This window comes from Neoarius graeffei, chromosome 5 (assembly GCF_027579695.1).
Source record: "Neoarius graeffei isolate fNeoGra1 chromosome 5, fNeoGra1.pri, whole genome shotgun sequence".
In the NCBI taxonomy this organism is placed as follows: Eukaryota; Metazoa; Chordata; class Actinopteri; order Siluriformes; family Ariidae; genus Neoarius; species Neoarius graeffei.
In genome coordinates this window covers 34,629,851-34,644,494 of record NC_083573.1, presented here as the reverse complement: position 1 = coordinate 34,644,494, position 14,644 = coordinate 34,629,851, and the positions used below count along the sequence as shown (strand labels likewise).

The 14,644-nt window shown below is 44.7% G+C and overlaps 1 protein-coding gene across 1 annotated transcript in view; it reads right to left on the bottom strand.

Annotated features, from left to right (window-relative positions):
- Positions 1-470: 470 nt before the first annotated feature.
- Positions 471-14,644, bottom strand: part of LOC132886244 (carcinoembryonic antigen-related cell adhesion molecule 5-like) — a 30,918-nt gene continuing 16,744 nt past the window's right edge. Inside the window, exons 5-8 of the mRNA XM_060920803.1 lie at positions 12,843-13,118; positions 12,504-12,758; positions 5,462-5,501; positions 471-579 (exon numbers count right to left, since the gene is read on the bottom strand). Coding sequence (XP_060776786.1) covers positions 471-579; positions 5,462-5,501; positions 12,504-12,758; positions 12,843-13,118 — 680 coding nt within the window. The remainder of the gene's footprint in view (positions 580-5,461; positions 5,502-12,503; positions 12,759-12,842; positions 13,119-14,644) is intronic.

The following is a 14,644-nucleotide window of genomic DNA, read 5'->3' as shown; positions in this document are numbered from 1 at the left end:
CCACACTTTCAGAAGCTTGTGCTACAACTTAAGAAACCAAAGTTAAAAAAAACCAAAAACAATAGCTTTTGTTTAACACAAGTTGAACATTTTGTTAAGAAGATAATTGTGTGTTCTGATTTATTAAGCTGTAACTCAACCCATTAAATGATGGAGAACTATAATACCCAGACAACAAAGGTATACTGCACTGGATTGGGTCCAAATTTAGCACTGTATTTGCTCCAGATTTACTGTACATTGCTTAGCAGGCCCAACTTATTCTTGCACAACCCAGTACAAGAGCTGATCCATTTCCAGATCTGCACCAAACAGATTTAGGCTGCTCATGTTAATAAAGAATATTGTTGCATCTTGGCCTTAAGTTGGTGCAGGTTCAAATGTTAAATGTGGCCCAAATGTGACCCAGAGCCATTTCAGAAGAAATGAAAAAAATAGAAAAAGAAAATCAAAGTTATGGTCTAATATGCTTACATTTCTTTGCCTTTCACGAAGTAGAAAATCAAACCCACAACTGCAGCAACACCTATTAAAACACCAATAACAATCCCAGCTATAGCTCCTGCAGACAGTGGCCGTCTGTAGCGGTGCTCACACAAAGGCGGAGCACAGAAGATGGCAGGACAGAGTTCAGGTTGGTAAAGCAGGTTTTTATTGTCAGACTTTTCAGTCTAACATACAGACACACACACAACCGGCATCTGGTTCGGGGAAGAGCTTCCTCTGCTCTCGCTCTCCCTCCTTAAGTAGGGCACGGTCACTGGGACGACACACAAACACAGGTTAATTGACCTCAGGTGTAGTGATTCTGCCACTTACCTTCCCTGACTCTGCCCTCCTGTCACAGAACGGCGCTTGACCACGCCTCCGCTGCCACATACCTCCACCGCCCGACTCAGGCCGGGCGGCCGTCCGGCCTGCAGCTGACTCCCCCCCCCGACGGGAGAGGAAGTCCGCCACGACCATCTGTGCCCACGGCCTGTGGATCACCTTGAAATTAAAGGGTTGGATTGCCAGATACCAACGGGTGATCCGCGTGTTGGCATCCTTCATGCGGTGGAGCCACTGGAGGGGAGCGTGGTCCAAACAGAGGGTGAAAGGGCGTCCCAGCAGGTAGTAACGGAGGGCAAGGACCGCCCACTTGATTGCTAAGCACTCTTCTTCAATGGTGCTGTAGCGCCCCTCATGCACCGACAGCTTCCTACTGATGTACAAGACTGAGCGGTCCTCCCCCTCCACCTCCTGGGACAAAACAGCCCCCAGCCCTCTGTCCGACGCATCCGTCTGTAACAAAAAGGGGAGAGAAAAGTCAGGGGAGTGTAAAAGTGCCCCCCCAACACAGTTCGGCCATTACCTCAGAAAAAGCCTGCTGGTATTGCTCCATCCACTGGACCGGATCGGGTGCCCCCTTTTTAGTCAGATCAGTCAGCGGGCTGGTGACGTCCGAATAATTAGGTATAAATCTACGATAATAGCCAGCCAGCCCCAGGAACTGTCTCACCCCCTTTTTGGTCTTGGGCCTCGGGCAGGCCGCAATTGCTGCTGTCTTGTTAATTTGGGGATGCACCTGCCCATTGCCCAAGTGGAAGCCCAGATACCGTACTTCCACCCGCCCAATCGCACACTTCTTCGGGTTGGCTGTGAGACCCGCTCGCCTCAGCGACCTAAGGATGGCTCTCAGATGTTCGAGGTGCCTCGGCCAGTCATTACTATAGACAATAATGTCGTCGAGGTAGGTGGCCACATAGGTGGTGTGGGGGCGGAGGACCCTGTCCATCAGCTGCTGAAACGTAGCGGGCGCCCCAAACAGCCCCAAAGGAAGTGTGACAAATTGGTGTAAGCCAAACGGTGTGGAAAAAGCCGTTTTTTCTCGGGAGAGTGGAGTCAAGGGGATCTGCCAGTATCCCTTTGTTAAATCCAGTGTCGAATAAAAGCGAGCCATGCCTAGTCGATCGAGCAGCTCATCAATACGAGGCATTGGGTACGCGTCGAATTTAGACACCGCATTGACTTTTCTATAGTCCACACAGAACTGGACCGACCCGTCGGCCTTGGGTACCAAGACCACCGGGCTGCTCCAGTCACTGTGGGACTCCTCGACGATGCCCATTTCGAGCATGGCCTCAAGTTCTTCCCGAACCACTTTTTTCTTGTGTTCAGGTAGCCTGTAAAGGTGGCTACGCACTACCACCCCTGGGGGCATCTCAATGTGGTGCTCTATGAGGTTGGTGCGGCCGGGCAGGGGCAAGAACATGTCCAAAAACTTGGTCTGCAACTGGGCAACCTCCGCGAGTTGGGTTGGGGAGAGGTGGTCTCCACAGGGGACCGGAGAGGTACGTGATGCTAATGTTCCCTTTTGAACCTCCAGCCCCAGCTCCGCCTTCTCCGGAACCACCGACACCAACGCCACGGGGACCTCCTCGTTCCAGAGTTTGAGTAGATTGAGGTGGTAAATCTGTAGCGCCCCACCCCTGTCCATTCGCCTTGCCTCACCTCATAGTCGACGTCCCCGACTCGCCATGTGACCTCAAAGAGTCCTTGCCACTTGGCGACTAATTTGGAGCTTGATGTGGGCAACAATACGAGTACTTTATCTCCCGGTGCGAACTCTCTAAGGTGCATACCCTTGTCGTACAGGCGGGTTTGCCGTTCTTGGGCCTGCCACAAATTCTCCTGGGTTAGGTGTACGTGTGGAGTTTTGCATGCAGGTCAATAAGGTACTGAATTTCATTTTTACTTGGTGAAGATCCCTCCTCCCAATTTTCTCGCAGCACATCTAAAATGCCGCGCAGCTTACGCCCATATAATAATTAGAATGGGGAGAACCCCGTGGAGGCTTGGGGGACCTCTCGCACTGAAAACAAGGGTTCGAGCCATTTATCCCAGTTATGTGCGTCCTCACTTACGAGTTTTCTAATTATATTCTTGAGGGTGCGATTGAACCGTTCAACTAAACCGTCCGTTTGTGGGTGATACACGCTGGTGCGGATCGGCTTAATACCTAATAACCCATACAGTTCGTTCAGTGTTCGTGACATAAACGAGGTGCCTTGATCAGTCAGAATCTCTTTCGGGATTCCAACTCAGGAGATGACGCAGAAGAGTGCCTCCGCAATACTGTGTGCTGAGATATTGCGGAGAGGCACGGCTTCCGGGTATCGCGTTGCATAGTCCACCTGAACTAATATAAAGCGGTACCCTCATGCTGACCGATCTAATGGCCTGACGAGATCCATCCCAATTCTTTCGAACGGGGTCTCGATTAATGGTAGAGGGCGCAAAGGCACTTTTGGAATGGCCGCTGGATTTACTAACTGGCATTCGCGGCATGCCGTACACCACCTACGGACATCGCCGCAAATCCCCGGCCAATAGAATCGGGCCATTATTCGGGCTAGTGTCTTATCCTGCCCTAAGTGTCCAGCCATGGGATTAAAGTGAGCCACCTGGAATACCAATTCCCGGCGGCTTTTTGGAATCAAAAGCTGTGTGATTTGCTCTTTCGTCTGAGTGTCCTGTGTCACTCGGTATAATCTATCTTTCATAATAGAAAAATAGGGGAAGGACGGGGTGGCATTTGGCAGGAGCATTTGACCATCGATTACTCTCACTTGGTCAAACGCATGCCGCAGAGTCTTGTCTCGCGACTGCTCTAACGGGAAATCTGCCAGGGATTCCCCGAGAGAGGGAGGAGGAGCCTGTGGCTCCTCACTCTGATGCGGAGATGATGTAGATGGCTCTGAGACAGCTGCTCCCACCAAGGCGACACCGGGACCTCCCCCTGCTGAATTATGGCAGGACCCACTCCTCACCAAATGACTCATCAACTCCCCGAATCCCAGCCAATCAGTCCCCAAAATTATCGAGTGGGTGAGGCGGGGATTAACCGTCGTCTTTACTATCAATTTTTCCCCTCAGAAAAAAATGTGGACTGACACCAAAGGGTAGCTGTGAACATCCCCGTGCACACACAACACCTTCACCCCCTGTGCTCCCCCAATGCCTCGTCTTGCACCAGGCTTTGGTGAACTGAGGTTTGATTACAACCAGAATCCACCAACGCCTGATATGTATCCCCTTGAATACTCACCGGTATGCGATACGCTCCGGCCTGATCGAGGGCGGCTCCTGGCGCATTGGGGATCCGAACCACCATGCCCACCTCCATTACCGTGCACTGCTGTTGGAGGTGGCCCGGCTCCCTGCAGTGCCAGCAAACCGGCCCGGGCTTCCTCTCCGCACCAGGATTCTGGGGCTCACTCACCTGAGGGGGGGAGAGACAGCCACAGAAGGGAGAAACAGGAGGGCACCGTGGGTGCGGCGGGCTGGCTGGGGTGGCGCCGGCCCCCGCCTCCATGGTGGGGGAATGGGGCGAGGATGAGACACAGGAGGAGAGGGAGAGAGAGAGAGAGAGAGAGAGGAAGGGAGAGAAGAGGCTGTCTGCTGTCCTGCCACCAGGACAGCCGCCAAATGGTCCTCCGCCAGCTCGATTGCCTGATCCAGCGACGCCGGGCGGTGGCACTGGACCCACTCCGCGGTTCCTGCTGGCAAGCGTGCGATGAATTGTTCCAGTACCACCTGGTTGATGATCCCCTCGGCATCGCGGTTGTCGGCCCTCAACCACCGCCAGCAGGCATCCGAGTTGCTGGCCAAACGCGAACGGCCGGCCGACTTCCTCCAAGCGCAAAGCGCGGAAGCACTGACGCTGCTGCTCTGGGGTGCTCCCCACACGCTGGAGGACGGCCCGGCAAAGGTCTGCGTAGGCCAGCCAGTGGTCGGCAGAGAGCTGTAGCGCAGCCAGCTGCGCCTCTCCCGTTAGCAGGGGGAGGAGGCGCGCCATGCGCTGTTCCATTGGCCACCCCGAGGTCTCTGCGACTTGCTCAAAGAGCATGAGGAATGCCTCGGGGTCGTTCTGCGGGCCCACCTTTGTTAGGGTGAGGGGGGATGGGCCCGTGGTGGGAGCATTGGTAGACCCCGCCAACGCGAGGAGGTGCCGGAACGCCTGAGGATCTTCTTGCTGGGCCAACACCAGGGCCTCGAACCGCTGTTCCTGCTCCTTTCGGAGGGTGACTAGCGCCTGGTGCTGGCTTTGCTGGGCCGTGGCGAGGGCATGGACCAGGTCGGCGAACGGGGAGGACTCCATGGGGCTGTTCTGTTTCTGCGCTCCAGATAATCCCGGGTTCTGGCACCACTGTAGCGGTGCTCACACAAAGGCAGAGCACAGAAGACGGCAGGACAGAGTTCAGGTTGGTAAAGTGGGTTTTTATTGTCACACTTTTCAGTCTAACATACAGACACACACACAACCGGTGTCTGGTTCGGGGAAGAGCTTCCTCTGCTCTCGCTCTCCCTCCTTAAGTAGGGCGCGGTCACTGGGAAGACACACAAACACAGGTTAATTGACCTCAGGTGTAGTGATTCTGCCACTTACCTTCCCTGACTCCGCCCTCCTGTCACAGACCGGCGCTTGACCACGCCCCCGCCTCCACCCACAGCCTTTTCTATGAGAACACAAAGAGATTATCATATCAGAGCCATTTATTTTATCCGTACTCCATGACAGAGCAGACTTTGTGAACACAACAAAAATACACAAAATATCACAACCCTGGAGAAGCAGAATCTCTTGTAATAATTTGCTCTCACAGAAAGGCAAAACGTCAATCATTAACAAAAGTGTCATTAAATAAAAAGTTTCACACACTAACATTTTTAAAATCAGCCATTGACTAAAGATCCTCCTTCAAGAACAGACAAAGTGTACTGAATATATACTTTATCCCAGCAGGCCTGGAAAATACTTGAGGAATTGAACTTTGTAACTCCATTTAGGTATCATTTTGGTGTGCTTATGCTTTATTTGAGGTTTTTTTTTTTTAACTGAATACGTATACCCTTTTTAATGACATTTCCAATATTTTTATTCCTTCCATTTCTATTTTATGTATAACATACTCATTATAAATCTTGACGGTCTCTTCTCTCACCCAGCCAATAACTGGACACTATATACAGTATCAATCCAGTGTGATGAGTTTAACATCAAGTCATTTCAAATAAGTTTACTTTTTAAAATTTTATATATATATATATATATATATATATATATATATATATATATATATATATATGACAACAATTTCATCAGTTAAAAACCTTACTTTTTAATACTTGAGTACATTTAAAAGTACCAAAATGTATACTTTCACATTTACAGGAATAACCCACAATTTAAAAATATAGAGTTATATAAAGTGGGTTATTTTATTTCCTGCTGTGGGACTTTTGTTGAAAGATGTGGGCATTTTTGTCAAATCTGGAATTGTGCACTATAATCACTGATACTCTGTAACCACATATGAATACATTATTCATACTGAGAATAATTTGCCCTGAATGAATACAAATACAAAGCTTGACAGAAAGGGCAGCTACTGTATTTAATAGAAGATCTCATGGCAAACAACAAAATGTGGTGCAAGTAGAGTATGATGTTTTTACTTTCCTCTGAATATATGAGAAAATATTAGAACCCCTTCCAGTCTACACAAAGGCCACTTCTGACTTTAAACCTGATGAAAGAAATATTACTGTCAGCAAATTTCTCTTGTTTTTATGATTACACACTTGTATGGAGGCACCAATATCTGAGCATACTGTACTACTCCTGAAACTTCAGATCGTACAAACTGCACTGCGAATAGGATTCCAGATTAAACCCAAGTGTAACCTATGCAGTGGTTCCACCTGATCACCACAATACATCTGAGCGATTTTTATTTTTATTTTTTTGTCTGTTACGTTTTATTTTAGAACTTTTGCCCAACTGCAGCTCTGACCAGGTAAAAGCAGTTACTGAAGACAAAAGAATGAACTTTTTTTTGCCTTTCCCCCCCACACATTTTGCTTTCTACAGCACTCAGCAAACACGATAAACATGCTCTTAATGTAATTGTTGTGCCATGACAGTTTATGGCATATTGTCACCACCTTGAATATTTTCAAAACACTGTTCATGTAGATGGGTTTATATATCTATATCTATATATATCTCATCTCATCTCATTATCTGTAGCTGCTTTATCCTGTTCTACAGGGTCACAGGCAAGCTGGAGCCTATCCCAGCTGACTACGGGAGAAAGGCGGGGTGCACCCTGGACAAGTCGCCAGGTCATCACAGGGCTGACACATAGACACAGACAACCATTCACACTCACACCTACGGTCAATTTAGAGTCACCAGTTAACCTAACCTGCATGTCTTTGGACTGTGGGGGAAACCGGAGCACCTGGAGGAAACCCATGCGGACATGGGGAGAACATGCAAACTCCGCACAGAAAGGCCCTCGCCGGCCATGGGGCTCGAACCCGGACCTGTATATATATATGGCTTGCAAAGACATCCCTACTGATGTGGACAGAGCCTGAGACAAGAAGCCAGCTAACACAGCCTTTCAAGCTGCTCTTCATGTTAAATTACAGAGCAGCTGAACACACTCAGAAAAAAGGCGTTATTGCTGTCTTCTGCATACATAAGCTCTCAAATGCCTGTGATTGGCTAGTGTCACAGTAATTGACAGGGGAGAATCCCTCCCACCCAGAGAGTTTTATTCTCTTCATGGATTGCTGGATTAGAATAATCATTATCAGATTTGGGCGGCATGGTGGTGTAGTGGTTAGCGCTGTCGCCTCACAGCAAGAAGGTCTGGGTTTGAGCCCCGTGGCCGGCGAGGGCCTTTCTGTGCGGAGTTTGCATGTTCTCCCCGTGTCCGCGTGGGTTTCCTCCGGGTGCTCCGGTTTCTCCCACAGTCCAAAGACATGCAGGTTAGGTTAACTGGTGACTCTAAATTGACCGTAGGTGTGAATGTGAGTGTGAATGGTTGTCTGTGTCTATGTGTCAGCCCTGTGATGACCTGGCGACTTGTCCAGGGTGTACCCCGCCTTTCGCCCGTAGTCAGCTGGGATAGGCTCCAGCTTGCCTGCGACCCTGTAGAAGGATAAAGCGGCTAGAGATGATGAGATGAGATGAGATGAGATGAGATTATCAGATTTGAACTCACAATCTCTTGATGATAGAGCAAGATGTTTAATTAAATGTATTCATAATTTTGTGCAGAGTGACAAAAAGGAATGAATGAATGAATGAATGAATGAATGAACATTTGTTCCAAACCCTCAGTTCCTCATCTCTATTGTTGGATTTGACTCAGCTGACTTCACCTCACTTGTGGGTTGCTCTATAATAAATTGTAAGTCACTCTAGATAAAAGTGTCTCTCAAAAGAATCATTTAAAAAGGTAATATTTACCCCAGCTAGTCGGCACATCATGTTAGTCTCATCTCAGAAATTAATAGCAAACTCTATTTAAATTTTTTTATGAATCAGAAAAAACAAAGCCTTTTGAGATGAGTGGAAAACTTCTTCAAGATTACACGAGAAGTTCAGATTTTATCCTGACACACAGTGACTGGAATTTCCTCTCAGCTTCACAACCCATCTGCCTTATTTAACAATGCAGAACCTTTTATATATACAGGGTGCGATTTGTCAAAAAACCAGAAGGGGGGATGTTTTTTTTTTTTAAACATGAAACGTCACAAAATTAAGGTAACAATAGGCTAACAGCTCGATAACATCCGATGATATCAAATGAATAACACTAAATGAAAACAAACACTAAACCAGAGATAGTAAATTCATCTTCCTATCTCTCTGACTAAATACACGAACACTAACACAACAAAGTTCGCATTGCTTGTCGCGTTGCTGTGATGTTTCTCTCCCTCCGGATTAAATGGACAGTGACTCGAAAATCACTAAAATACATGAATGCTAAATGAACAGTTTGCTCTGATGGCGCAGTTCATGTGGCCTTTTCTGCTTTCCCGTTGGTGCGCTATCCGCCACGTTTCGCCCTTCTTTAATCCACATTTCTGCGAATTTCTCAGCAGGGAAGGAACGCACGTCTGGCCCATTGACAGCGAGGAAAAGAAGGCTGTCAGTGTGGATACATTCATTCTGTTGCGCTCATCAGTAAGGATGTGATTCATGGCGCTAAATCCACGTTCACACTCTGATTATCTACAATGTATCTATTTGCTGGGGATGTTCGTAGGGTTGCCAACTTTCTCATATCCAAATGAGGGACACTTTGTTCCGGGTGCGGACAAGTACCGGTACAGGCCCTGTACACGCACCCCAGCGCCCCAAAATAGTTACAGTACCGAATCGCCTAGGTGAGTGTTTCAAATGTAGGCCACTACAAATTCATTTCTAAAATAGAGCTTTTAAAAATTAATAGACCAATTAATGGATATTTTTAAGTAACTTAATGCAAAATAACAAACAATTCTAATATTATTGTCTCATTTTTCTCTTTTAAACTTTGGCCAAATAATTCATCAGGCCATATTTATGAAGGCAATGTCATAAACTGAAAAATGATTTGCTGTAGCTGTAAAACCCTGATACTTGCTTAATTGTCCATTTGAAAACCCTAAGAACCTTCTGCAATGCTTCATAGCAGAAGAAGAAGAGAGAAAGACATCACAAAGGCAGGAGTGAGGCAGAAAAGCTCCCCTACTATAGGCTGAGGTCTATCCTGTTTCGGAAGGTTTTTTTAAGCTATCTGCTATCCTTATCGAACAGTTAGGCTGTATCCACTGGCTGCACCATCTGCTCTAGTTTAATTTGATGCCTATTTTGTCAGTATAGCTTAAAAATTCAGGATATGGCAACAGTGAATGGTTTTAAATCGCAGATGACCGCGACTCGCGGGAATAGCGCTTCTCACGGCAATTAGTACGCGATTTACACCACAGCATTGGAGTGAGGGGCAGGATCTGTCCCTGACGGGACAAATAAAAATTACCCAAAAAACGGGATGTCCCGCCCAATACGGGACGGTTGGCAACCCTAGACGTTTGTGAACATCAAAGCTGCCACTTCGGGTCATTTTGAAAGTGAGTGCAATGTAGACCATAGAAAACTGTGTCACAACATGCCTGTCATGTCAACTTTTTTTTTGGTTTGTTTGTTTTACTGACGGGGTTGTCCCCGAGGATTTTTTTTCAGCAGAGATAAAAACCAGAGGGGGGGGATGATCCCCACCATCCCCCCCAGCAAATCGCACCCAGTAGGGGAGAGGGGGGTAAATTGAGCCAGTGGGTAAGTTGACCCACCCCCTGTATTAAGGCACTGGTACACCTTTAGAGTCATGTGATCAGAAATTCTACAATCACCATTCATTTGCTGTTCCATGTGAAGGAGAGATGTCCATGCTTGCGTGGTAAGTATGTTTTTTTCACAAAAATACATTTTTTGTTTGTCAAAGTAAATTTTTTACACATCAGATATAAAGGGTATTTTGCTAAAAGCAAATTTATCAAGGTCTAAAAACATATATCATACATGTTGATGTGTATCAAATCATGGTGATAATTTAGCTAAAGATTAGCCTGATTAGCCAGAACAGGATGTTTTTTCCAAAATGGTGACTGTGGGGTAAAGTGAGCCAGTTGCCTTGGGTCAAATTGAGCCACTGGTTCAACTTACCCCACCTTGAGCCACTAGTTATTTTAATCCTAAAAAGTCTGAAAATGGCATTTATACGATTTCTATGACTTTAAATGAACCAAGCACCAGAGATCTGTTAGTTGGCGACTTTGTTATTGTTAAGTTTGAAGCCAAAAGCAGAAGCTACAATTACATTGGCATGGTGGAAAAACTAGAGAATGATGAAGTGACTGCAAGGTTTCTGAGAAGAATCCGGGGAAGCACTGCCAATGAGAAACCCACTTTCGCTTTCAAGGAAAATGATGTGGCACTTTTTCCACAAAGTGATGTGCTGAAGAAGTTACCTCAACCTCAAAAGGCAGGAGGAACTGCACGGAGGCAACAGCACTTCATATTTCCTTGTAGCGTTGAAGGTTGGAATGTGGAATAATTAGTTGTTGAGTAAGAAAAACAAAGCCTTGTTCAATAAAGAATGTTAGGTCAAGTTAAAGAATTTAAAAAAGTTAAAGAAGTTAGAAAAGGTTTTGCATACACTGTTGTTATTTTTGTGTCTGCACTGTATTAAAATATTTAGAACAATACCCTTGCATTATCTATTTATTTATTATTTTAAGTAAAGCTCGAGTTTTACACGAGAAAAGCTGCATTGGTCACTTTACCCCCAGGTGGCTCAATTTACCCACTTAGATGGCTCAACTTACCCTTAAGGTGGGGGAAGTTGAGCCATCACACCACTTTTTTTTGATAAGTCATTTTTTCATTATCGTTTGTCATAGATACATACTTGTCATTTCTATTTACAGCACACATCCTGGACTATATGTGGGTGGTTTTGTTTTTGTGCTATAACATTTTTCCTTGCTGAGAAGACAGCATTAGTAAGAAATGGCTCAATTTACCCCACTCTCCCCTATATATATATATAAAATCTCATTATCTCTAACCACTTTATCCTGGCAAGCTGGAGCCTATCCCAGCTGACTACGGGCGAAAGGCAGGGTACCCTGGACAAGTCGCCAGGTCATCACAGGGCTGACACATAGACACAGACAACCATTCACACTCATGGTCAATTTAGAGTCACCAGTTAGCCTAACCTGCATGTCTTTGGACTGTGGGGGAAACCGGAGCACCCGGAGGAAACCCACGCGGACACGGGGAGAACATGCAAATTCCACACAGAAAGGCCATCATCGGCCGCGGGGCTCGAACCCGGACCTTCTTGCTGTGAGACGACAGCGCTAACCACTACACCACCGTATATATATATATATATATAACATTGGTTGATTTAGTTCACTACCTTAATGAGAGGCATTTACAATTTAAGGAAGTAATAATTACACTTGACAGAATGCATTTATCTATTGCTTGTGTGTTTTAAATAAAGAAAAGGCCATGTTTGGATTGTTAAGAACACATATGTCCTAATTTGTTTACACCACCCCTGCCAGAAAAGAGATCTAAATAAATATTTTATGTAAGGAATATGTGAAGTAAAAAAAGAAAGGAAGGTATCTCTAAGTTTTTTTTTTTTTTTGTATAGGAATTGGTGAATACCAAGATCAGTAACCTAAAAATCTGCATGTAAATAATCTAAAACACCAATTTTTCATTACATAATTTCTAGTATCTAAAACATCCATAAATAATCTGAAAAAAGTGAAAAATACAGAACCTAATCCAGATTAACAGCCAGCATGATTGCAGAAAACATCTTAGTGAGTCAGCAGATTAAAATCCTCATTAGATAATTAATGCGAGACTTTCTTCCATCTGAAGAAATATTTTTGTGAGGTGACCATGGTATACTAGATTATATCAAAGAATCATAAAAAATACTGTCAATTAAAATGATCTAGGAATTATTAAGATCAAAATTATCTTCTTGGTCTCATTACATTACTTCAAAATATCTCATATCTGATGTGTGATTTATTTCAAAGAGAAAAAAAAGTTTGTCTTCTATACAGAAAAAAAACCTCACCTTTTACTACCAGACCATGGGATCCTGAGGCGTTAAACCCTGTTGCATTATTGGAGGCTGTGCAGCTGTAATTTCCAGTGTGTGTGAAGTCAGCATTCTTCACAGTATATTCAGCTGTATTCACTTTAGTTAAACTGCCGTTAAACATCCATTTGTATGAGGCTTTTGGTGTAGATTCAGTATTACATATCAATTTAACAGTTTGTCCCACTTCCACTTCACTTGGTCCATTAATTGCCACATTATCTGGTCCAACTGTAACACACAGTACACAGTCACTGCCTGTCAAATTAAACTCAGTTCAAAGTAAATCAGTACCAGGGATATATTTGTACTTACAGTTAACAATCACTGTGTATGTTGCAGTATCAGAGCTGATGGGGTTGCTGAGTGTACACTGGTATACACCACTGTCTGATCTCCTCACTGGACTGATCATCACCGATCTGTTATCATTCGAGAATGTGATCCTGTCACTAGATGACAGTTTCTGATTATCTTTCATCCATTCAGCACTGTGGATGGATCCATTCACTTTACAACTTAATGTAGCATTGGAAACACCTTCTATTAGCAAATCTGTTGTTCCAGTAACTGCTGCTCCAAGTATTTTTTCTGTAAAAGCATCACAGAGGAAACAAATAGACAAGAACATTCATGAAATTTGAGATGGAATGTGAATTACTTATAGGTCCTGAGACTGTTAAACCATTTGTTCATAATCTGTAGGATATCAGGATATCAGCTCATATACCATGAGTAGAGAAAAACAAAATGGTGGCATGCATCAAGTCAGACATATCACTTTGTGATCAAGTATTTAAAAGAAACCAAAATAGCTAAAAGAATATAGACCCCCCCCCCAATATCTCCTGTTCCACACTCCAGCCAAGTTGGTAGCAGTAATGCACCTTTAAATTGGTTTTCCAACCACCAAAAAGCCCTAAAGAAGAAGAAGAAAATGGCAGACCATGTTACTGAACCAACCAAGGATGAAATGAAATCTCTACTTGAAAACAAAGCCACAAAAAATACAAAACAAAAAGCAACAAAATATGGCATGAAAGCATCAGCGTCACCAGACCCATTTTACTGGGGCACATGCCCCAGTATATATATCTGCTGTGCCCCAGTAAAATTTTCTGAACACATTTCAGAAACAGTAATGTCTTTGGCACTGCGGAATAACCGTATATGACTGATGCGTCGAAATTGCACCCATTCGTCTCTATTAAATTGCTGGTGGAATACTCATCACACAATTAACACACATCACGTGAAACCACATGACTTAAGCTTCCCAATGATGCTACCCACTAGTTGCTGTGCTAAACAGTTTGCGATAAAATTATCATCAATTAACTCACATCAAATTTAATCATATTCTGCATACAGCTCTGCATCCATCTCCACACCTGTTCTTGTCAGTGCAATACCTCACTGACTCTTGAGTTTACATGACAAACCATCAGAAATGGACAGAGATGGCTAAAGGGCGGCACGATGGTGCGGTGGTTATCACTGTTGCCTCGCAGCAAGAAGGTTCCGGGTTTGAACCTCGCAGCCGATAGGGGCCTTTCTGTGTGGATTTTGCATGTTCTCCCCGTGTCTGCGTGGGTTTCCTCCGGGTGCTCCGGTTTCCCACACAGTTCAAAGACATACAGATTCGGTACAATGGGGCCACTGTAATTGCCGTAAGCTGTAGTGGTTTCCCAGCCATAATGTACTGTATGTACATATACAGTATATATCTTGCTATGGCAAAGCTAATTAAATCAAAATACCCAACTTCATTACTTAAGTCAAAGTCCAGATCCCACTGGTCAAATGTTACTCCAATACAAGTGAAAGTTGTGCAGTCAAATTTTTACTTAAGTTCAAGTACTGAAGTATTTGCTTTTAAAAATACTTAAGTATTAAAAGTACAGTTTCTGTCAACACATTGTTGTATTATTGACATAACGCTTACAAAATCTAATGCCTCTGAAGCAACTGACTGGATTTACAGACTAACTTGTAGAACCTGTAGTATAAATGCCTGGTAGAATGTTACAAAATGAAACACAACTGAACTGAAAAAGAGACACTGTCATTTTCATTTTTTTTTTAATTGTCACACTCCTCCCCACCCCCACAAAGCA